The sequence below is a fragment of the Zalophus californianus genome, chromosome 3, assembly GCF_009762305.2.
Source record: "Zalophus californianus isolate mZalCal1 chromosome 3, mZalCal1.pri.v2, whole genome shotgun sequence".
NCBI lineage: Eukaryota > Metazoa > Chordata > Mammalia > Carnivora > Otariidae > Zalophus > Zalophus californianus.
In genome coordinates, this window is record NC_045597.1 from 156,292,186 (window position 1) to 156,317,632 (window position 25,447).

The following is a 25,447-nucleotide window of genomic DNA, read 5'->3' on the forward strand; positions in this document are numbered from 1 at the left end:
CAGCAGAGTACACACAACATACACTGGAAACACTTTCTGTTGCACCAGGCCCTGGAGAGTGTATGACCTCTTCTTTATAGAGCCATTACTCTCAGAAGCAGGAAACATAGCAGGCTTTCCTAACACAGAGAAGACAGACATCTAGACAAAATGCCAAGATGGAGGAACTCATCCCAAAAGAAAGAACAAGAAAAGGTCATGGCCAGGGGTCTAATCAAAACAGAAATAAGTAATATGCCTGGTCCAGAATTTAAAACAACAATTATAAGGATACTAGCTGGGCTTGATAAAAGCATAGAAGACACCAGGGAGTCCCTTACCACAGAGATAAAAGACCTAAAAACTAGTCAGACCTAAATGAAAAATGCAATAACCAAGATTTGAAACCAACTAGATGTAATGACGATGAGAATGGAAGAAGCAGAGGAACAAATAAATGATACAGAAGATAAAATTGTGGAAAATAATGAAGCTGAAAAAAAGAGAAAAAGAAAAGTATTAAATCACAAATGTAGACATAGGGAACTCAGTGACTCCATAAAGCATAATAACATTTATATCATAGGAGTCCCAGAAGAAGAGAGGGGATGTTTATTTGAGGAAATTATAGCTAAAAACTTCCCTAACTCGGGGAAGGAAACAAACATCCAAATCCAGGAGGCACAGAGAATTCCCAACAAAATCAACAAAATCAGGCCAACACCAAAACATCATAGTTAAATAAAGAAAAAATCCTAAAAACAGCAAGACAAAAGAAGTCCTTAACTTCAAAGGGAAACAAGATTAGCAGCAGATCTATCCACAGAAACTTGGCAGGCAAGAAAAGAGTGGTATGGTATACTCAATGTGCTGAATGGGAAAATATGCAGCCAAGAATATTCTATTCAGCAAGGCTATCATTCAGAATACAAGGAGAGATAAAGCGTTTCCCAGACAAACAAAACTAAAGGAGTTCATGATCACTAAAGCAGTCCTGCAAGAAATACTAAAGGGGACTCTTTCAGTGGGAAAGAAAGACCAAAAGTGACAAAGACTAGAAAGGAACAGAGAAAATCTCCAGAAACAATGACAAAACAAGTAATAAAATGGCATTAATTCATATCTATCAATAATCACTCTGGATATAAATGGACTAAATGCTCCAATCAAAAGACATAAGGTGTCAGGATGGATTAAAAAAAAAAAAAAGAAAGATCCATCTATATGCTGTCTACAAGAGACTCACTTTAGGAGAGAGGAAAGATGGTGGAAAAGTAGAGGACCCTCGTTTCATCTGGTCCCTTGAAGTCATCTAGATATCTATCAAATCATTCTGAACACCTGTGAATTCAACCTGAGATCTAAGAAAAGAACTGCTGCAATTAAACAAATAGAAAATTGACCACTTTTTGTAAGTGGTGCAAAAGTCTCCAGGGAACAAAAGCCACAAAGAGTAACCCAAAGCATCCTACACTGAGCTCGGCCCCCTGGCAAGGGGCAGTGCAACTCTACCCAGGCAAAGACATCTGAGACTCAGTGCAACAGGACCCTCCCCCAGAAGACCAGCAGGAACATCAGGTTAATACCAAGTTTATGGATCACACAGAACTGAAAAACTCCTGCACTAGGGAAAAATAGTACATAGAATTCAAGATTTTTTCTCACAATTCTTTAGTCTTTCAGATTAAAATTTTCTTTTTCTTTTTTTTCCTTTTCAACTAGCTTCTTATTTTCTCAACTTTTTTAAAGTCTTTTTTTAATTTGCATTTTTACATTTATATTTTATAAATGTATTCTTCATTTTTGGCTTCCTTTCACTGCATTCAATTTTATTTTTGTATATATATGTTTTTATTTCTTTACAATTTCAGGATTTAAGTGTCTTCTAACAAACAGACCAAAATACAGCCAGGACCAAGTATATGACCCTGTTCTGTCTACCTGTTTTATTATATTCTCTTTTTCTCCCCCCCCCCCTTTTTCTTTTTTGGTTTCTGATCTCTTCTAATTTGCCTAGTGTATATTTCACTGGGGTCATGGTTGATATTTTTATTTTTTATTTCTTTTTTGTTCTTTCATTCATCTATTCTTCTCTGGAAAAAATGACCAGAAGAAAAAAATCCCAGAAAAAAGGAAAAGAGACAGTAATCACTGCCAGAGACTTAAGAAATTTAGATATTAGTAAAGTGTCAGAGCTAAAATTCAGAATAATGATTATAAATAAACTAGCTGGGCTTGAAAAAAGCATAGAAGACCCTAGAGAATCCCTTTCTAGAGAAATAAAAGAACTAAGATCTTATCAGGTTGCAATCAAAAAGGGTATTGTTGAGATGCAATAAAAGATGGGGGCTCTTACTGATAGGATAAGTGAGACAGAAGAAAGAATAAGTGATATAGAAGATAAAATTATGGAGAATAAAGAAACTGAGCAAAAGAGAGATAAACAATTATTGGACCATGAGGGGAGGATTCAAGAGATCATAAAGGGAAACAATATTAGAATTATTAAGGCTCTAGAGGAAGAAGAAAGAGAGAGGGGGGCAGAAGGTATATTTAAGCAAAGTATAGCTGAGAACTTCCCTAAGGTGGGGAAGGAAATAGGGCATTCAAGTCCAGAAGGCACAGAGAAACCCCCTTAAAATCAATAAAAATAGATCAACACCTTGACATATAATAGTGAAGCTTACAAATTTCAGAGATAGAGAGAAAATCCTGAAAGCAGCTCAAGAAAGAGATCTTTAACCTACAAGGGTAGGAACATTAGACTGCCAGCAGAACTATCCACACAGAACTGGCAGGCCAGAAAGGGCTGGCACGATATATTCAGGGTACTAAATGAGGAAAACATAAAGCCAAGAATACTTTATCCAGCAAGGCTGTCATTCAGAATGGATGGAGAGACAAAGAGCTTCCAGGAAAAACAGAAACTAAAAGAATTTGTGATCACTAAAACAGCCCTGTAAGAAATATTAAAGGGAATGCTATAAGCAAAGAGAGAGCTCAAAAGTAACATAGAACAGAGACAATGCACAGAAACAGTGATTTTACAGGTAATACAATGGCACTAAATTCGTATCTTTCAATAGTCGCTCTCAATGTAAATGGGTTAAATGCCCCAATCAAAAGACACAGGATATCAGATTGGACAAAAAAGCAAGACCCATCAATATGCTGTTTACAAGAGACCATTTTAGACCCAAAGACACCTCCAGATTGAAAAGGAGGGGATGGAAAACCATTTACCATGCTAACAGACATCAAAAGAAAGTTGGGGTAGTAATCCTTATAACAGACAAATTAGATTTTAAACCAGGGGATGAAGAGGGACACTATATCATACTTAAAGGGTGTATTCAACAAGACCTAATAATTATAAATATTTATGTTCCTAACTTGGGAGCAGCCAATTATATAAACCATTAGTAACAAAATTAAAGAAACACATTGATAATAGTACAATAATAGTAGGGGCCTTTAACACCCCCCTCATTGCAATGGACAGATCATTTAAGCAGAAGATCAACTAGGAAACAAGGGCTTTGACTGACACACTAGACCAGATGGACTTCACAGATATAGTCAGAATATTCCAACCTAAAGCAACAGAATACACATTCTTTTCAAGTGCACATGGAACATTCTCCATAACAGATAACATACTGGGTCCCAAATCAGGCCTCAACTGGTACCAAAAGATTGAGATCATTCCCTGCATATTTTCAGACCACAGTGCTTTGAAACTTCAACTCAGTCACAAGAGGAAATTTGGAAGGAACTCAAATACTTGGAGGGTAAAGAGCATCCTAGTAAAGAATGAATGTGTCAACCAGGAAACTAAAGAGGAAATTTAAAAAATTCATGGAAACAAAAAGAAAATGAAAACACATCTGTTCAAAACATTTGGGACACGGCAAAGGCGGTCCTAAGAGGGAAGTACATAGCAATTCAAGCCTTTCTCAATACACTAGAAAAGTCTGAAATACACTAGTTAACCTTACACCTAAAGGAGCAGGAGAAGGAATGGCAAAGAGAGCCTAAACCAAGCAGGAGATGAGAAATAAGAAAGATTAGAGCAGAAATCAATGAAACAGAAACCAAAAGAACAGAACAGATCAATAAAACTAGAAGCTGGTTCATTGAAACAATTAATAAGATCGATACACCCCTAGCGAGAATTATCAAAAAGAAAAAAGACCCAAATTAATAAAATCATGAATGAAAGAGGAGAGATCATGACTAACACCAAGGAAATACAAACAACTGCAAGAACATATTATGAGCAACTATATGCCAACAAATTAGACAATATGGAAGAAATGAAGGCATTCCTAGAAAGGTATAAACTACCAAAACCGAAACAGGAAGAAATAGAAAACCTGAACAGACCCATAACCAGCAAGGAACTGAAGCAGTAATCAAAAATCTCCCAACAAACAAGAGTCCAGGGCTGGATGGCTTCCCAGGAGAATTCTACCAAACATTTAAAGAACAACTTTTACCTATTCCTCTGAAGCTTTTTCAGAAAAGAGAAATGGAAGGAAAACTTCCAAACTCATTCTATGAGGCCAGCATTCCCTTGATCCTCAAACCAGACAAAGACCCAACCAAAAAGGAGAATTACATACTCATATCCCTGATGAACATGGATGCCAAAATTCTCACCAAAATACTAGCCAATAGGATCCAACAGTACATTAAAAGGATTATTCAGCATGACCAAGTGGGTTTTATTCCTGGGATGCAAAGGTGGGTCAACATTCACAAATCAATCAATGTGATACATCACATTAAAAAAAAAAAAAAGGACAAGAACCATATTATCCTCTCAATTGATGCAGAAAAAGCATTTGACAAACTACAGCATCCTTTCTTGATTAAAACTCTCCACAGTGTAGGGACAGAGGGAACATACCTCAATATCATAAAAGCCATCTACAAAAAGCCCACAGAGAATATCATTCTCAATGGGGAAAAACTGAGAGCTTTTCCCCAAGGTCAGGAATGAGACAGGGATGCCCACTCTCACCACTGCCGTTCAACATCATACTAGAAGTCCTAGTCTCAGCAGTCAGACAAAGAAATAAAACACATTCAAATTGGCAAAGAAGCAGTCAAACTCTCTCCCTTCACAGATGACATGATACTTTATATGAAAAACCTAAAAGATTCCATCCCAATACTGCTAGAACTCATAGAGGAATTCAGCAATGTGGCAGGATATAAAATCAATGCATAGAAATCAGTTGTATTCCTATACACTAACAATGAGACAGAAAAAATCGAAATTAAGGAATTGATCCCATTTATAATTGCACCAAAAACTACAAAATAACCTAGGAATAAACCTAACCAAAGAGAAAGGATCTGTACTGTAAAAAATATGGAACACTTATGAAAGAAATTAAGGAAGACACAAAGAAATGGAAAAACATTCCAGTCTCATGGATTGGAAGAATAAACATTGTTAAAATGTCTATGCTACCCAGAGCAATCTACACATTCAATGCAATCCCTATCAAGATACCATGAACATTTTTCACAGAGTTGGAAAAAACAATCCTAAAATTTGTATGGAATCAGAAAAGACCCTGAATAGCCAGAGGAATGTTGAAAAAGAAAAGCAAAGCTGGAGGCATCACAATGCTGGACTTTAAGCTCTATTACAAAGCTGTAATCATCAAGACAGTATGGTACTAGAACAAAACCAGACCATAGATCAATGGAACAGAATAGAGAACCCAGAAATGAACCCACAACTTTATGGTCAACTAATCTTCAACAAAGCAGGAAAGAATGTCCAATGGAAAAAAGACAGTCTCTTCAACAAATTGTGTTGGGATAATTGGACAGCCACATGTAGAAGAATGAAACTGAACCATTTTCTTACACCATAAACAAAGATAAACTCAAAATGGATGAAAGATCTAAACGTGAGATAGGAATCCAACAAAACCCTAGAGGAGAACACAAGCAGCAACCTCTTCAACCTTGGCCACAGCAACTTCTTGCTAGACACGTCTCCAAAGGCAAGGGAAACAAAAGAAAAATGAACTACTGGGACTTCATCAAGCTAAAAAGCTCTGCACAACAAAGGAAACAAGTCAACAAAACTAAAAGGCAACCTATGGAATGGGAGAAGATATTTGCAAATGACATATCAGATAAAGGGCTAGTATCCAAGATCTATAAAGAACTTATCAACCCCAATACCCAAAAAACAAAGAATCCAGTCAAGAAATGGGCAGAAGACATGAACAGACATTTCTCCAAGGAAGACCTACAAATGGCCAACAGACACATGAAAAAGTGCTCCACATCACTTGTCATCAGGGAAATACAAATCAAAACCACTATGAGATACGACCTCACTCCAGTCAGAATGGCTAAAATTAACAAGTCAGGAAACAACAGATGTCGGTGAGGATGTGGAAAAAGGGGAACCCTCTTACACTGTTGGTGGGAATGCAAGCTGGTGCAGCCACTCTAGATAACAGCATGGAGGTTCCTCGAGAAGTTAAAAATAACGCTGCCCTATGACCCAGCAATTGCACTACAAAGTATTTACCCCAAAGATACAAATGTAGTGATCAAAAGGGGCACCTGCACCCCAATGTTTATAGCAGGAATGTCCACAATAGCCAAACTATGGAAAGAGCTGAGATGTCCATCGACAGACGAATGGATAAAGAAGATGTGGTGTGTATACACACACACACACACACACACACACAATGGAATATTACTCTGCCCTCAGAAAGGATGAATACTTAGCATTTATATCGATGTGGATAGAACTGGAGGGTGTATGCTGAGCGAAGTAAGTCAATCAGAGAAAGACAATTATCATATGGTTTCACTCATATGTGGAATATAAGAAAGAGCGTAGAGGATCATAAGGGAAGGGAGGGAGAACTGAATGGGAAGTCATCATGGAGGGAGACAAACCATGACAGACTTTTAGTTATAGGAAATAAACTGAGGGTTGCTGGAGGGGAGAGGGGTGAGGGGATGGGATAATTGAGTGATGGGCATTAAGGAGGGCACATGATGTGATGAGCACTGGGTATAATACACAACTGATGAATTATTGAACTCTACATCTGAAACTAATGATGTACTATATGTTGGCTAATTGAATTTAAATAAAAAAGAAAACAAAAAGTTCAGTGAAACCATGTAGTACTATATTTGAAGGAACTATCAGAATAAGCTCATGAGATAAGCTATATTAAAAAGAGAGAGAGAGAGATTTACTTTAGACTGGCAGATTCAAAGTGAGGGGATGGAGAACCCATTATCATGCTAATGAACATCAGAAGGAAGCTGTAGTAGGCCTACATATATCAGAAAAACTAGATTATAAACCAAGGACTGTAATAAGAGATGAAGAAGGGCACTACATCTTAATAAAGGGGTCTTTCCAAAAAGAAAATCTAACAACTACAGATATTTATGACTCCAACTTGGGAGCTCCCAAATATCTAAATCAATTAATAACAAACATAAAGAAACTCATTGATAATAATACAATAATAGTAGGAGACTTTAACACCCCACTCCCAGTAATGGACAGATCATCTAAGCAGAAGATCAACAAGGAAACAATAGCTTTGAATGACACACTGGACCAGATGGACTTAACAGATATAGTCAGAACATTTCATCCTAAAGCAGCAGAATACACATTCCTTTTCAAGTGTATATAGGACATTCTCCAGAATAGATCACATACTCGGTCACAAATCAGGCCTCAACCAGTACAAAAAGATTGAGATCATACCATGCATATTTTCTGACCAAAATGCAATGAAACTTGAAGCTAACCACAAGAAAAAATTTGGAAAGACCATAAATACCTGGAGGTATTTATGTTTAGTATCCTACTAAACAATGAATGGGTAAACCAGGAAATTCAAGAAGAAATTAAACAATACCTGGGAACAAATGGAAATGAAACATGATGGCCCAAAACCTTTGGATGGAGCAAAAGCAGTACTAATAGGGAAGTATACAGCAATACAGGCCTACCTCAAGAAGAAAAGTCTCAAATACACAACTTAACCTTACACCTAAAGGAGCTAGAAAAAGAACAACAAATGAAGCCTAACACCAGCAGAAGAAAGGAAATAAAGGATAGAGCACAAATAAATGATTTGGAAACAAGCAAAACAAACAAACAAACAAACCCAGTAGAACAAATCCAAAAACCAGGAGCTGGTTCTTTGAAAGAATTAAAAAAATTGACAAACTCCTAGCCAGAGTTATCAAAAAGAAAAAAGAAAGGACCCAAATCAATAAAATCACAAAAGAGAGAAAGAGATCACAACACCACAACAGCAGTACAGTTATAAAAGAATGAAAAATTATATGCCAACAAATTGGGCAATCTAGAAGAAGGATAAATTCCTAGAAACATAAACTACCAAAACTGAAACAGGAAGAAAGAAAATTTCAACAGACCCATAACCAACAAAGAAATTGAGGCAGTAATCAAAAATCTTCTAACCAAAGTCCAAATCCAGATAAATACAGATGCTTTCCAGGGGAATTCTACCAAACATTTAAATAAGAGTTAATATCTGTTCTTCTCAAACTGTTCCAAAAAATAGAAATGGAGGGAAAACCTCCAAATTCATTCTACGAGGTCAGTATTATGTTGATTCCAAAACCAGACAAATACCCCACTAGAAAACAGAAATGTAGGCCAAGAGCCTGGATGAACATAGATGCAAAAATTCTCAACAAGATACTGGCAAGAATGAGTCAGTATTCACAAATCAATCAACGTGATACACCACGTTAATAAAAGAAAGGATAAGAACCTTATGATCCTCTCAGTAGATGCAGAAAAAGCATTTGACAAAGTATAGCATCCATTCTTGATAAAAATCCCTCAACAAAGTAGGGATAGAGATGGTAGTATGATAGTAGGCAACATCATAAAGGCCATATATGAAGGACCCACAGCTAATATCATCCTCAGTGGGGAAAAACTGAGAGCTTTTCCTCTAAGGGTAGGAACAAGACAGGGATGTCTGTTCTCAGCACTGTTACTTTAACATAGTACTGCCAGTCTAGCCTTAGCAACCAGACAAAAAGAAATAAAAGGCATCCAAATTGGTAAGGAAGAAGTCAAATTTCTGCTACTCACAGACAACATGATACTCTGTGTAGAAAACCCAAAAGTCTGCACCAAAACATTGCTAGAACTGATACATGAACTCAGTATAGTCTCAGGATACAAAATCAACATACCAAAATCTGTTGCATTTCTATACACCAATAATGAAGTAGCAGAAAGAGAAATCAAGGAATCAATCCCATTTATAACTGCACCAAAAACGGTAAGTTAGTTAGGAATAAACCTGACCAAAGAGGTAAAAGATCTGTATGCTGGAAAACTATAGAACACTGATGAAAGAAATTGAAGAGAACACAATGAAATGGAAAAACATCTCATGCTCATGGACTGGAAGAACAAATATTGTTAAAATGTCTATACTACCCAAAGCAATTTACACATTCAATGCAATCCCTATCAAAATGCCATCAGCATTTTTCACAGAGCTAGAACAAACAATCCAAACATTTGTATGGAACCACAAAAGAAATAGTCAAAGCAATGTTGAAAAAGAAAAGGAAAGCTGGAGGCATCACAATTCCAGATTTCAAGTTATATTAAAAAGCTGTGGTCATCAAGACACTATGGTACTAGCACAAAACCAGACCCATAGATCAATGGAACAGAATAAAGAACCCAGAAATGGACCTATAACTCTATGGCCAACTAATCTTTGACAAAGCAGGAAAGAATATCCATGGAAAAAAGATAGTCTCTTCAACAAATGGTGTTGGGAAAACTGGACAGTGACATGCAAAAGAATGACACTGGACTACTTTGTTACACTATACACCAAAACAAATTCAAAATGGATGAAAGGCCTTGATGTGAGACAGGAATCCATCAAAATCCTAGAAGAGAACACAAGCAGCAACCTCTTCAACCTTGGCCACAGCAACTTCTTGCTAGACAACGTCTCCAAAGGCAAGGGAAACAAAAGCAAAAATGAACTACTGGGACTTCATCAAGATAAAAGCTCTGCACAACAAAGGAAACAAGTCAACAAAACTAAAAGGCAACCTATGGAATGGGAGAATATATTTGCAAATGACATATCAGATAAAGGGTTAGGACCCAAAGTCTATAAATAACTTTTCAAACTCAACACCTAAAAACAAATAATCCAGTTCAGAAATGGGCAGAAGACATGAATAGACATTTTTCCAAAGAAGACATTCAGATGGCTAACAGGCACATGAAAAGATGCTCAACATCACTCATCATCAGGAAAATACAAATCAAAACTACATTGAGATACCACCTCACACCTTTAAGAATGGGTAAAATTAGCAAGTCAGGAAACAACAGATGTTGGCAAGGATGGGGAGAAAAGGGCACCCTCTTGCACTGTTGGTGGGAATGCAAACTGGTGCAGCCACTGGGGAAAACAGTATGGAGGGTCCTCAAAAAGTTAAAAATAGAACTACCCTACAATCCAGCTACCCAAAGGATACAAATTACTGAACTGAAGGGTACATGCACCCCGACATTTATAGTAGCACTATCAACAATAGCTAAATTATGAAAAGAGCACAAATGTCCATCAACTGATGAATGGATAAAGAAGATGTGGTATATGTGTATACACACACACATACACATATATACCAGATATATATTCTCTCTCTCTCTATATATGTGTATATGTGTGTGTGTGTGTGTGTGTGTGTGTGTGTATAGTGGTATTTTACTCACCCACCAAAAAGAATGAAATCTTGCCATTTGCAATGACAAGGATGGAGCTAGAATGTATTATTGCTAAGTGAAATAAGTCAGACAGAGAAAGACAAATACCATAGGATTTCACTCATATATGGAATTTAAGAAACAAAATAGATGAACATAGGGGAAGGGGGAAAAAGAGAGGGAGGCAAACCATAAAACAGACTCTTAATGATAGAGAACAGAGAGTTGCTGGAGGGGAGGTGGGCAGGGGGATGGACAAAATGGGTGATAGGCATTAAGGAAGATCCTTATTGTGATATACACTGGGCATTGTATGTACGTGATGAATCATTAAATTCTATTCCTGAAACTATTCTATTCTATTCCTGAAACCAATGCTACACTATATGTTAACTGGAATTTAAATAAAAACTTGAAACTACAAAAATAAATAAATGTCACCCTCAATGACACTGAAAATTCACATTGACACATTCTATAGTACATAAGTGTATTGATGTTCAAATTGAGGGTTTCAAATGAGAGTTTAAAGAAGGAAACCTGACTAGCAGTTTCTGGGTTTCAGCTGTTCAATACCTAAACAGAAGTTTTATCTATTATCTGATTACTTATTAAAAAAAAAATTCTCTCTAGTGGTGTTTACTCAGTATCATTGTCAAAGGATCCTGGAGTCTTAGCTCAGCTCTGAGTGGCACACCTTTATTCCTTCAACAAATATGATTATGCATTTACAATGTGCCAGACAACCCATCTATACAAAAGAATAAGACCTCTCCCCATCCTAAAGATGTTTGCAAAATAAATCACTTAAAGATATCTATAGGTATCTATAGATATATATAAAACAATATTCACAGTACACATATATGTATATACAAAATAAATTTCTATGACATCATAGCTATGTCATTTTTGTACACACAAATATTTTAAAATCACCATAGCTTACTTAGAAATACGAAATTTTGGGGTGCCTGGATGGCTTAGTCGGTTGAGCGTCTGACTCCTGGGTAGTGAGATCGAGCCCAGCAACAGGCTCCATGCTCAGTGTGGAATCTGTTTGCCCCTCTTTCCCCCTCTCTACCTCTGCCCCTGCCCCAATTCATGTGTGCTCTCTTTAATATACATAAACAGAAACATGAAATTTCATTTTTACCTTCTTTTCTTTTCCAATAAGATTTTGAAGGTGGAGATTAATTCAAGGTAAGAGGTAGGAGTCACATAATTATATCTTTGAAGTTCAACATAGAAGGATGTAGATAAATCTATAGTAGAAGTATGGAAGCTTTTACACATGTTGATACAGCCTTTTCGTATTTCCTCTGACATTTCAATTTCTTCCAAGAAGCGTGAGGCAACTGCCTGGAGTGCATCTTCAGGCCATGACTAAATTTAAGATAAATGAGTTAGTACTTGATCAAAGTGACTACTGTAAGTCTGTTACTACTGCAGTCCTTTGTGATTTATTGATGTCAGAAATGGAGAGGAACACATGAGGGATGGGGCAGGAGAGACACTTCCATGAGGAACTCCCTCCCCCCACCTGCAACCAAGGACTTGCACACTTAGGAGCCAGTAGCTAGTACAAGTAATATTGACTCTTCGTGGTTTGTTCAAAGGTTAGAGAAACTGTTCGTGAGTGTTGTAGGAGCAAGAAAGAGGAAAGGAACTAAACTTATGGAATGTCTATTTCTATGTGCATCCTACCAGTATCATCTCATTGAATTCTCCCAATAATTCTTTGAGGTAAATGTTATTATCCTTTCCTCTAAACTCCAGAATCATCTGAATGACTATCTCTTTGATTTCTCTTAAAGTTATCTCAAACTCGGGACAAGTCCAAAATGTGGTTCCTATCTCCTCCCAAGTAGTTGCCATCTTCCCCAGCTTTGTAAACATCACCACCATCCACCCCTTGCTCCAGCCAAAATGCAGGAGTCATCTTCGATACCTCTCCTCCTTCTCAACCCTTCATCCGTCCCACAAATAAGTTCTAGAGGCACCCTCCCCACAATAGCTTCCAAATCCTTTCTCTTCTTCCGACATCAACTACAGCCATCCCAATTCAACTCTCTGTTTTCATCTGCTTGGAACATTCCAACCGTGGCCTAACTGGTCTCCCTGCTTGTGTGGCTCTCTACAGCTGCCGGAGGGATTTTTTTCAAAATGTAAATTAGCTCATGTCACACTCCCCAATTAATAATCCTTCAAAGGCTTCCCAGCATACTTCAAATTCCAAACCAACTTGTAAATCCCTGCCTGTTGGGCCCTTCCCACCTTTCTGAGCTCACCTCTACTTCTTCCCCCTCAGTTACTTGGTGCCTGCCACCTCTGTGTCCCCTGACACACCCATTCTTTCCCCAGCCCCTTGCCCTCACTAGTTTATGCCCTCCACCCAGATGCTCTCAGTACTGGCACATTTTGTCTGGCATGCTTCCTCTTCAAAGGTCACCTCTTCAGAAAGGCTTTTACTCCCTATATGCCACCTTGTTGATGCAATGATTTTTTGCTAATTTGTCTGTCTCTAGAAAATAAGCTCGAGATCAGAAGCCTTGTCTATTTCACTTTCCTTTTCACTTCCAGCTTTTAGAATAGTACCTGCTATTGAGCAAGGGTTCAATAAATCTGTTTTGCATGAAACAGGCTTAGCAGGAAATGGAGGAACAGAGGGGCTATGTAAATTCCCCAAGGCCAAAAACACTCACAGGACCTCTGCCACAGCCCACGAACTCCCCACCCCACACCCTTGTCTCATCTGCTCTGTGCTTCCTGATACTGAAGTTAACTACCACAAATGTCACTCTGGCTTTCTTCCTTTTGACTTCCTGTTGGGTTTGGCTAATGGAAAGAGACTGGAAGAAGAGGAGATGGGTAGGACTATTCATACCCTCCCTTCCTTTCTAGCAGGAGACTAGTCCTATGTTTTGGGTTCCTGTTCCTGTCAGGTAATCCTACTTCCACAGCTCCGAGCCCCAGTGACATGCTTTCCTCCTCTTCCCCTTTATGCCCAAGCTGTAGGAAAGCTCCCTGCTATGCTCCACCCCTTCCTAACTTCCCCACTGTCCCCTCTCAGTTCCTTTAACCCCACCTACAGCTCTGGGAACAGCTCCTTCATTCAGTTTTTCTCAGTGAAGCCTTCAGTGCGCTGTTCCCTGTCAGGACCCTGACTGATACTCAAATTTATCCTAAAACCTTCTATAATATATTGAGCTTAATGCTTTTCTTTTATGATGATTTCTTGAATTCTAATTTCATACATTATCATTGATCAGAAAATTCTGCTCGGTTACATTGCGGGGGGGATGTCTATAAAATAAGTCATGATGATGACAAAGATTCAACATTTCCAGAAGTCTATCTAAAATGTACATGGCAATACCTGAAACCAGTCAATAGTACAGCAGTTAACAAGAGCAGGGAACTTCCTAAGGCGGATCCGGAATGCATCTCCAATGGGACTCATGGCGAGGACCACATGCAGCTGGTTGCGGCAGCGATCGATAAACATATTGAAAAGAGCTATGGGGCTTCCATCTGTTTGTTTGGTTTTATCCCGTTGGCGATCTAACTGACGCATCTTATCACATATCTCCTGCTTCTCATCTAATGCGAAGAGATTTGGAACCTCCCCGGCATTCAGCAGATTGTTGACATCTTCCAGAAATGACTCCCTTTTTATCTGAGTGTCTGTAAACAGGAAGACACCATGCATCTCACCTTCGGCACATTTCCTTAAGATCACTTTTAAATCTTCATGCCACTCAGAAGTACCATAGCCCTTGGAGATTTCAACCTGAAAAACTGAATAGTCAGCCATGTGGGCAGCTAATCTGGTGACAGACTGTCTTCCACTCCCTCCAACACCAACCAGAAGAGCATGGCTGCGAGGCTGCTTCAGGATCCTGGAAATTCTGCTGATGTGTTCTATGGCAAATCGGAACAAGACAAGGCTCATGGTTTTTTTGCTCATATTGTTGTATTCTTCTAGGTGAGCTTCTGCTATCACCCGAAGATTATCCACATCCTCAACTTCTCTGTAGTTGGTGTCCTCCCGCCTGGGATCATGAAAATCACAAAACATTAAGCTACGCAAGTCATCTTCTTCCACCACACCATCATTATCGAAATCTAAGTGTTGAAAAAGCTCATGAAAATCTTCATCCATGTATTTTTTTAAAATTTCTTGAATGTAGTTGATAAGCCAACTTCTATCTGCATTATCCAAAAGGCGGTCATAATACACTCTAAGGACCTGAAAAATTAAGAAGCAGCATTAGGAACTGATTCTTCTATTTTTGTAGTTTTATTTACATATTAATCTCAAGTCACATAAAAAGTACTCCAGGAAATTTCTATGGGTTTTATTAAAAGCATAGCCAAATAATCAGGATGGACTCATAATAATGCTTATTTTAAATATTAATTTTGATCATATATATTTGAGATAATACAGTTACATACAGTTATTAATAAAGGCTATTTGGGGAAGAGAAGATTATAGTGATGTAAAGAATATTAATGACTGGGGCGGCTGGGTGGCTCAGTCGGTTAAGCGTCTGCCTTTGTCTCAGGTTATGATCCCAGGGTGCTGGGATTGAGCCCCACATTAGGCTTCCTGCCTCTCCCTCTCCATCTCCCTCTCCCCCAGCTCATGCTATCTCTCTTCCTCTCTTTCTCTCTCAAATAAATATTTTTTTAAAAAGAATATTAATGACTAGAGAAAGAAAAAAGGACTAGAGAAAGAAAGTAGCTGCCTTTGCTGGTCACTCAGATACAGATAAAGAAGCTGGGCACTCCTTTTCAGTGATCCTTCCTTTTTCCAAGCCAGGGAACATTCTGAAAATTATTGGCAAATGAATCATATTATTTTTTTAAAGCATATTTTTTTTTTTGGAAAAAGAGGAAATGTCTTAGGTGAAAGCCAAGTTTGTTTTGCACATTTATTATTTTTGTTGTAAGTCACTGCAGAGGGCAATCTACTAAAATAAATTCTGGTGATATGTACATGTTATGGGACTGTAAGAAATAGTTAACCAGGCTTGTCACATAAAACAACTATTTCCTCAAAGTGCTGTAAGTGTCCCTTGGTTACTATCTGTTTGGACTGAATGGTGTCCCTCCCCACCCCCCAAATTCACGTGGAAGTCCTAACCACCGATATGACTATATTAAGAGAGAAGTCCTTTAAGGAGGTAAAGTTAAATAAGGTCACAAGGGTGGAGCCCTAGTGCCATAGGACTGTCCGTGTAAGAGGAGGAAGAGACAAGAGAGTTTCCACTCTTTCCCTGCAGGTACACAGAGGAAGGGCCATGTGAGGACCCAATGAGGAGGCAGCCATCTACCCACACTTGGTGGCACCTTGCCAGTTGGACTTCTGGCCTCCAGGACTATGAGGAAATAAATTTCTTTTGTTAAACCACTCTGTTTGTGGTATTTTGTTATGGCAGCTCTCGCTGACTAATACGCCTATGATAGAAGCAATGCATATTTGTGTCAGCAAAACTTATGTCATTTGGGGGAAATGACTGAAACCTGTCTGCATCAGCTCCTTCACCTATAAAATGGAAACAGGAATACCTGCTTGGCATTACATTCCAGTTGTATGGCAAGAATAAAATGACAACCTATGTGGAAACACTATAAAATTCAGAAATAAAATTATTACAAGCCACTTTGAAATCAGCCTAATGGTATTCAGGAGTAACGATTTTTGTGTTTTCACTATTGTCAAGCTGGTACCATAATAGTGTGATCACTTTCTCTAGCAGTGGTGGCTGTGTAGGCAAATAGTAATGAGTGAGGCTTTGTGCATACTCTCACCAGTTCAAAAGCTATTTCTTTATGGGACAATCTAGTTTCCCGACATATGCCAATAGTCACCTCCTGAATTTGAGGTACTGAAGACGTTGTACAATATTCCTATGGGAAGAGAAACCTAAATCAAGCTAACCTCACATATCAGGTATCAGTGCTGAAGATGAATTAAGTCGTACTATTATCTAGCAGGCTATTTAGCAAGAACCTAAGGTAGTATTTCTCAAGGACTGTCACCACACCTGTATCGAATCATCTGTGGTACTTGCTAAAATGCAGATGGCAGGGGCCCACTCTGGACCCTGACTTGAAAACTTTCAAGATGGTGCCTGGGAGTATCTTATTTGTCTACTTCTATTTCTTTATATAAGATACAAAAATCCTAAGTGTACAGCTCCAAGAATTTTTACACATTTATATACCCATGTCACCACCACCAAGATCAAGATACAGAACACTTCCAGGACCTCAGAATCTCTCATGCTCACTTCTGCTGATCCCCTTCTCGCTACCTTGTGGTTCTGCTGCCCCCTCTTCCATTTTAAAAAAGTTGATATGTAAAATTTTTCTATTATACATGTACATCATTCCAAGAGAGGTAATCTCTGGAATATTTTTTATTATACTGTATTTATGCTTTGAGTTTATTTATCTCCAAGCCTTAATTACAGATTGTTTTAATTGATATATAATTCACACAACATTCACTCTTTTAAAGCATATAATTCAGTGGTTTTTATAATGTTCACGAAGTTGAGCAAACTTCACAACTTTCTAATTCTAGAACTTCTTCATCACCCTATGTAGCAATCCTGTACCCATTAGCAGTCACTCCTTACAGTCCCCCGGCACCCCCCACAACCCCTGGCTCCATTACTCTACTTTTTGTCACTATTAATTTGCTTATTCTGCACATTTCATATAAATGGGATCATATAATCTGGTTTCTTTCACTTACCATGATGTTTTCTAGTTTCATCTATGTTGTAGTATGCATCGGTTATTTCTTTTTAGGGCTGAATAAAATTCCATTGTATGTATATACCACATTTTGTTTGTCCATTCATTAGCTGATGTATATGTGAGTTGTGCCCACTTTTTGTTTATTACGAATAATTCTAATAACATTCGTGTACAAGTTTTTGTGTGGACATATGTTTTCAGTTCTCTCGAGTATATGGCTAGGAGCAGAACCGCTGGGTCATATGGTAACTCTATGTGTAACATTTTGAGCAACTAGCTGTTTTCCAAAGCGGCTGCACAACTTTTCATACCCATAAGCAGTGGGCAAGGGCTCTGATTCTTCCACCATCCTCACCAACAGTTGTTATTATCTGTCATTGGGATGACAGCCATCCTAGTGGGTGCAAGGTCTATCTTACCGTGTTTTGAATTGCATTTCCCCAATGACTAATGATGTTGAACATCTTTTCATGTGCTTATTGGCCATCTGTATATCATCTTTGGAGAAATGTCTATTCAAATCCTTTGCCCACTTTTAAATCAGTTTATTTGTCTTTTACTGTTGAGTTGTAATAGTTCTTTATATTTTCTGGATATGAGACATTGATCAGATGTAGGACTTGCAAATATCTTTTCCCATTCTATGGGTTGTCTTTTCACATTCTAGACAGTATCCTTTGAAGCATGAACATCTTTAACTTTGGTGAAATCTAATTTATTTTTTTCCTTGGGTCACCTGTGCAGAATAACTATATTTAATAAGCAAATCAGATGTTATGCACACAAATGTTTGAAAGCCATGGAGAAGCCAAAGAGAATGTAAAATAGTAAGCCAGTTTAATACCTTGAAACCTATTTAATAAAATCACATTAGGTCTTCTGATTTGGTAAAAGTGTCCGGAAAGGAAAAGGACACCCAAAGTAGTATTTGACCCATATCAGACCCTTAGGAAATCTATTTTGAGTGAATAGAAACAAAGCAAAAATAGAGTGTTGAGTTCAATCACTTCCTATTTTTTTTTTTGAAATGTTGAGAACAATGTGTCTAGCACTGTTCTCAGCACTGTGGATAAATCAGGGACCTCATGGAGCTTGCCTGCTATCTGAGGGAGATAGACAATAAACATGACAAAAAAATTATATGGTATGTTAGATGCTGCTAAATGCTATGTAAAGAAGAAAAATAGAGTAAAGTCAAGAAAGACTGGAACTGCTAGTGGGGTGTGAGCCTGTTATATACAATAGGGTGGTCAGTGTGGGCCTCATCGAGAAGGAAAGATTTGATCAAAGGCGGTAGGAAGCTAGCCCACAGGATCTGGGGCAGAGAGAAAAGCCAGTCGTCCTGTGTTGCTGGCAAAGGCGAATGAGTGTGAGAGCAAGAGGCAGCCTGAGGGGAGCCAGAGACAATCTTATGGGCCACCTGAATTTTATGTTTAATCCTTCCCAATGAAGTAGAGTGCTATTGGAAGATTTTCAGCTGAGAACTTAAACTCATTACATTATATGAATATGAAGTGCTCACTAAAAATTTCAAGTTATTATATTATGAATTTCATTACATTGAAAATTCCATTTCTAAATGCCCTTTTGAAATTTTTATCTCTATAGCACATGGTTTTAACATAGCACATTCCTATTTTCTAGATTTCTTAACTACATTATTAAAATTAAATAGCTATATTATTTACATATTAAAAATGAAACATTTTTTCTTTTATTTTCCTATAATTCTTTATTTTTAAGATATTAAATTATTTTTGATGCCTTATTTTTTGTATTCTTTCTCTCCTTCCTTCCATAAGTTTTTATAAGAAAATGTTCACCCATATACCTCTTCCCAAAAAGAACTTAAATATATTTTTAATGTAGTTTTATGCTTTCAAAACTGGTTTGCTTTGCAGTTGTTTTGGCACCTAGAAATACAAGTAGGTATTATAGATAAACACATTCATTTCTTATAAAAACAGCCCCTTAAAATGTATTCCATCTCAAAAATTATTTGAAATCCAACTATCAAGGATTAAGTCACTTGAAGGAGATTGACCCAAGGTGATACCTACTTTGAAATATCTTGTAAGTCAACAAAAATTTCTAATAACAGGAGATAATCCTTTTTAAATATCATAAGATATACTATGCTAAAGTATAAAGTGCTAAATATTCTTTTAAATTACCTTGATCATTGGCCTTCATAATGCCAAATAGCTGAATGCATTTCAACAATATAAACCGCTAAATGTTTCTTTTTACCCAGTTGCTGCCATGATAAAATCTTTGTTTCTAGCATAATCATATTCCAGTAACACAAAAATTTACCTCATGAACCCAGAGACGTTTAATCACTACTTTGGTTTCTGCTGTTTCTGGTCTTGACAGGCAAACTCCCTGAATGACACGGGAGAAATCACGGAGGTTGAACAGGTAGTGAGATTTAGCTGGAGTAGGCAAGAGATTCTTCATGGCTTCTTTATATAGAGCCATTGTACCATTAACAATTTGTGTGGTCAAATCTAGAAAATCGTCTGGAAATTTATAACTTAAAAAAATTTAATAAAAAAAGAAAATGTTAGCATATATGATACATAAATGATATTGAGCATGCCTAGGGTGAAATTTATTCTGATTAAATCAATTGATTTAATTTATAAGATTACCATTTCTAATAATAACAACAACAACAATAATAATAATGGACTTTTAATTTCTTTTAAAACTACTTTCCATTCATTATTTTAGTTTATGTTCAAAGAAACTCCATGGAAAGGCAGGACTAATGTAATGGACTTAAAACTACTTAAGTAAGTGGACAAAAGAGCCAGCCGAGGAACCCCAATTATATAACTCAAATCAAGCACCCACTAGACAAAAGTGTCCTAATCACTTTCATCCCTTAGCATTTTCAGTTGCATATAAAAGGAATCCCTGAAGAACACTGGTGAAATGAGTATTTTCAGAGAAAACAAGGAAGGAAATAAAAATACAGAAAAAAATAAGAAAAAGAGGAAAAGAAAAAGGAGAGTTAAAAAGAAAGTGAAATAGTGGGTTGGGATTTAAAAAAGAAGGGCAAAGGGCACAACTGGGGTAGAAAGAACATGTAGAATGAATATCCACTTGGAAAAACTTGACTATCTTTAACTTCTGGCTCAACGAGGAGCCAGCTGTCTTTCTCCATCATCACTGGATAGGGCAAGGATTGGCAACTTCCTGAGAATGGACATCAAGGAGCGGAGACTTGCACTGCCCAGTCCAGTTGGCTCCCTGACTTCTGCACACCATGTGGAGAAGCCCTGAATGTCCAGAGTTAGGCAGCAACATTTCCCACAGGGTTCTGGCTCAAAGGGTACACTCAAACTTAGATATAAATTTCCGTGGGGAACTCACGAGTTCTACTACAGGGTATCAAAGTCACAGGATAAACCTAACATACATCTTTCCAGCATTAATTGTATTACATGGTGAAAATTCAAAACATTAATAATTCCACCATGGACATACTATACAGCAGAGTGCAAAATTTGTATGTATTTTGGAGCTAAAATTCAAGACATGAGACAAAAAGAGAAAGATACTTTGGCCCCTTGGTGTTATGCTCCCATATCTGGAGATGAGAGCAACAGTGGGGAGCAATGTTACCTGTTATCTTTTTCTTTATCTGGGGATGTTTTCAGGGAATAGTTTGAGAAGCACTACTTATATTGATCTGTTTCCAAAAGACTTTATACCCCCTAATGAAAAAAGAAACACACTTTAAATTACTTACCAGATTTTTAAATGCCAGGTTAAGATTCTAGAGAAGATTGTAAACATGGATTTATCACTAAACTCATTGATTGTTATAATGTTGAAATGTCTCATATATCGGGGAGTTACTGGATTTCGACCACCACCTAAATATTAAAAAAGAGTAACTCTTAACAATGTTACTACTACACAGTAGAATATTTTCTCCAACATTTTACAAAAGTGAGACAATCCCCACATTTTTAAAAATTTGGGGATTGTCTCACTTTTGTAAAATAATGATTACATTTTCAAAGATGAGGGTATTTTAAAAAAGATTTTATTTATTTATTTTGAGAAAGAGAGATCATGCATGAGTGGAGGGAGAGGCAGAGAGAGAGGGAGAGAGAGAAAATCTCAAGGAGACTCCATGCTGAGTGTGGAGCCTGACGCAGGGCTTGATGTCATGATCCTGAGATCATGACCTGAGTCAAAATCAAGAGCTGGACTCTTAACTAACAGCTACCCAGGAGCCCCTCAAATGAGGCTTTAATAACTAATTTAGAATGCAACATTTAAAAAATATTGGTATTATCTTTAAATATATAGACAAATCTTATTTTTTTTTTTTTAGAAAAGAAAAGAGGCAAACCATAAAACAGACTCTAGAGAACAAACTGAGGGTTGCTGGAGAGGTGGTGGGCAGGGGGATGGGTTAGATAGGGGATGGGGATTAAGGAAGGCACTTGTGAGAGCACTGGGTGTCGCATGTACATGGATGAATCACTAAATCCTATAATTCAAAGTAATATTACACAGTGTGTTAGCTAGCTAGAATTTAAACAAAAACTTGAAAGAAAAAAAAGCATTTGTGGTGGCCCAGGAAGTGTGCTGAGAGCAATTACTGACTCAGAGCAACCTGACTGGGTTACAGGTCAAAAAAGGTCAGGGGGTCAGGAGGCAAACACCGAAGAGATTCCCTGAGAAATGATATATGGAGAAAAGGAATTTTTAAAGACTAGACTACCAGCTTCAGTTCAGGAAAAAAAAAAAAAAAAACAGGTAAAAATGTCTAGTTAGTTGAATCAAGCCACTTTTGATACCCCATCATAAAAAAATTTCCCTTGCATAGATTCCTTTGAGTTTCTCAATTTCCATTGAGAAATGTAAAGAATCTTTAAGGGTTAATTCTTTTGGCTGTTTGCTACTTAAAATCCTCTTCACAGCCTGTCTAAATCCAAAGACTCACTAGAATGGGACTTGATTGGGGTAGAAACAGGGATTTCATACAGTTGAAGAATTAAGGAATATAACAGAGGGAAATGAGCTGCTTCGTGGGGATCTGGGTTCCTTAGAATATAGAGAAAGGAAGTGCAAAGTCCCAGAAGGTGGGAGAAAAAGGATCTGGAAGAACTGGTGGGAGAATGGCCCCAAGCAAGGCAACCCACTTTGTAGTATTGACCATTATAGTACATTCCCATAGGTCCAAAGGTATACACAGAGAAAACACATACACAAAAAATGGTAACTCAGATTGTCCAGTTGGGTTTCTCTTTCTTTCTCTAGCCATCTCTCTAGATATAACCAGGGTGATTCTCAACTTTAGTAATCGCAGACTCAGAAAACGTACCTGGAGGTCCCATAGCACACATGATTTGAATGTCCACTAGTTTAATCATAGAACAATCTTTTAGGTCATACCAATTCCAGTGATCTAACCATTGTCTAAGCAACTCAATGGGAGGCTGAGCCCCATATACTTCCTGAGCGGGCATATTGACATCATCTACAAAGACAACCTGAGAGTAAAAAGAGAAGCGTTACTAGAAAATATTATCACCTTAATATATTGTCCTATTGTGTCAACAGTGTTGAGGCAAAGAATTAGATTATCTTCTTGTAGGATACATATGTGAGAAATGATGGTCTCTTTTCAAATCAAGAATAATATCCCCTAGCATCCATGCTTGTAAGGAATACGGAAAGTCTTGTTACTAACCTTTATAGAGTAAGAGTTGAGGACTTATTCATCCTCTCACCCAATTTATCAATATGCCTCCTCTTTTTCCTTATACAATTTCAATACATTAAAGTAAATGAGAAAGGTAGGATTTTAAAATGATTATAACCTCTGAGTGGTGACAAGTGAGGCTCAGAAGGGTATTTTTGGCAGGAACACAGAGAAGTCAATTGATAGCTGGGTTGTTTAAAGGTCTAGAGGAGCAAGCAGCAAGATTCTGCTGAATAAAAATGTTAATCAGAAAATTAGAAAGGTAGATAATTTCCTAGATGAATATTCTACTTTTTAATTCAAAGGGCAATTGCTTGTTTTTAATGTCAAGTTGTCTAATGCACATGCAAATATGAACACACTTTAAGGAAAACTTAATCAAAAGTTGTGATTAAAGGGGTGCCTGGCTGGCTCAGTCAGTAGAGCGTGCGATTCTTCATCTTGGGATTGTAAATTCGAGCCCCATGTTGGGTGTAGAGATTACTTAAAAATAAAATTTTTTAAAAAATTTGTGATTTAAAAAAAAAAAAAACTGTACAAAAAGATGTCAAGTCCTAGTATATCTGGTTTCCTTGTTCTGACTGTAGCAGGGAACAAGAAGAGGACCAGTGCTATACCATATGGATAGAAACAGAGAGCAATTACCATTCTCCTGCCCAAAGGAGGACCAAAAACTCCCTTTCTTCTTTTGTCCAATTTTGACATGATAATATTCTGAGTTTGAGCTGCTGTAGTTTGTGCTGAGAAGTTAATTAGTAGAGGCTTGTAGATTTCTTTATTGAGTTGATTTAAAAGAAAATTCTATATAACAGGAAATAATAAAATAAGCCATAGTTGGAATTATGCACTGACATTTCAAAATAAACACTAAGCATCATTGTTGACACACTTGAATTTAAACTTAGAGTGTCATAACAATTGAAAGAAGAGATGGAATCAATAGAGATAAGTTACCATACCAGTGGCATGTCCCTGTTTGTCCAGGCCCCATGCATGTGGCTTCTCTGATTTCCAAAATCACCATGCAGAGTACACATACCTTCTTAACATGAGGTCATGAGGACTCAGAGGCTAAGAAACTTGCTTATGGTCTCAGGGGTGGGGCGAGAATTCAGATTGCCATGTGTCTCTTTCCAGATCAATGTTCATTTTATTATAGCTTATCTTTCCACTTAAATACCAAGTTTCCTATTAGTTAGGAAGCTTAAATAATATAACTGTATTTACAAAATGGATTTCACTGGAAAGCAGGTGCAATTATAATGATTCATAATCAAGATGTTGTGTTTTATAAATCATCTTGTAAAAGAATAATGACATAAGAAAATATTTACATTCTGTTAGGTAGAAAAAAATAAAATAAAATGCAAAGTATGTTCCCCATTTTGTAAAAAGTAGTTTTTTTCCCCTGGGCAGTTTTAATGCCTGGGCTGAATTTGGGATGAAGGTACAAATGACAAAAGGCTTTCTTTTCTCCAACCACTGCCTTTAACAATGTCAAGGCTCCATTCCTTGACTTTTGATGATATCTTGGGTAAATCCCTTAGCTTTCTCTATACTTTCAGAAAGATCTTTGTTTTTTGTATGTTTTTCTAATTTAAATTCAGGTTAGTTAACATATAGTGTAGTATTGGTTTCAGGAATAGAATTTAGTGATTCATCACTTACATATAACACCCAGTGCTCATCACAACAAATGCCTCCTTAATGCCCATCACCCATTTAGACCATCCCCCCCACCTACCTCCCCTCCAGCAACCCTGTTTTTTGTCTATAGTTAAGACTCACTTATGGTTTTATGGTTTACCTCCCTCTCTCTTTTTTTTTTTAAGACTTATTTATGTTTTAGAGAGAGAGAGAGAGAGACCCCACATGAGCCAGGGGAGGAGCAGAGGGAAAGGGAGGGAGGGAAAAAGGGTGGGAGAGAGAGAGAGAGAAGCAGACACCCCACTGGGCATGAAGCCCCACATGGGGCTTGATCCCAAGACCCCAAAATCATGACCTGAGCTGAAATCAAGAGCAGGATGCTTAACAACCTGAACCACCCAGGCGCCCCTCCCTGTTTTTATTTTTCCTTCCCTTCATCTGTTTTTTTCTTAAGCTCCACAGATGAGTGAAATCACATATTTGTCTTTCTCTGACTGACTTATTTT

At 37.5% G+C, this 25,447-nt stretch overlaps 1 protein-coding gene across 3 annotated transcripts in view; it reads right to left on the bottom strand.

Annotated features, from left to right (window-relative positions):
- DNAH7 (dynein axonemal heavy chain 7) overlaps positions 1 to 25,447 on the bottom strand; it is a 279,675-nt gene that overhangs the window by 118,619 nt on the left and 135,609 nt on the right. For all 3 annotated transcript variants that reach the window (XM_027588500.2, XM_027588499.2, XM_027588498.2), the window contains exons 37-42: positions 23,940 to 24,095; positions 22,914 to 23,082; positions 21,324 to 21,450; positions 19,880 to 20,099; positions 14,166 to 15,038; positions 11,943 to 12,172 (exon numbers count right to left, since the gene is read on the bottom strand). In XM_027588500.2, coding sequence (XP_027444301.2) covers positions 11,943 to 12,172; positions 14,166 to 15,038; positions 19,880 to 20,099; positions 21,324 to 21,450; positions 22,914 to 23,082; positions 23,940 to 24,095 — 1,775 coding nt within the window. The remainder of the gene's footprint in view (positions 1 to 11,942; positions 12,173 to 14,165; positions 15,039 to 19,879; positions 20,100 to 21,323; positions 21,451 to 22,913; positions 23,083 to 23,939; positions 24,096 to 25,447) is intronic.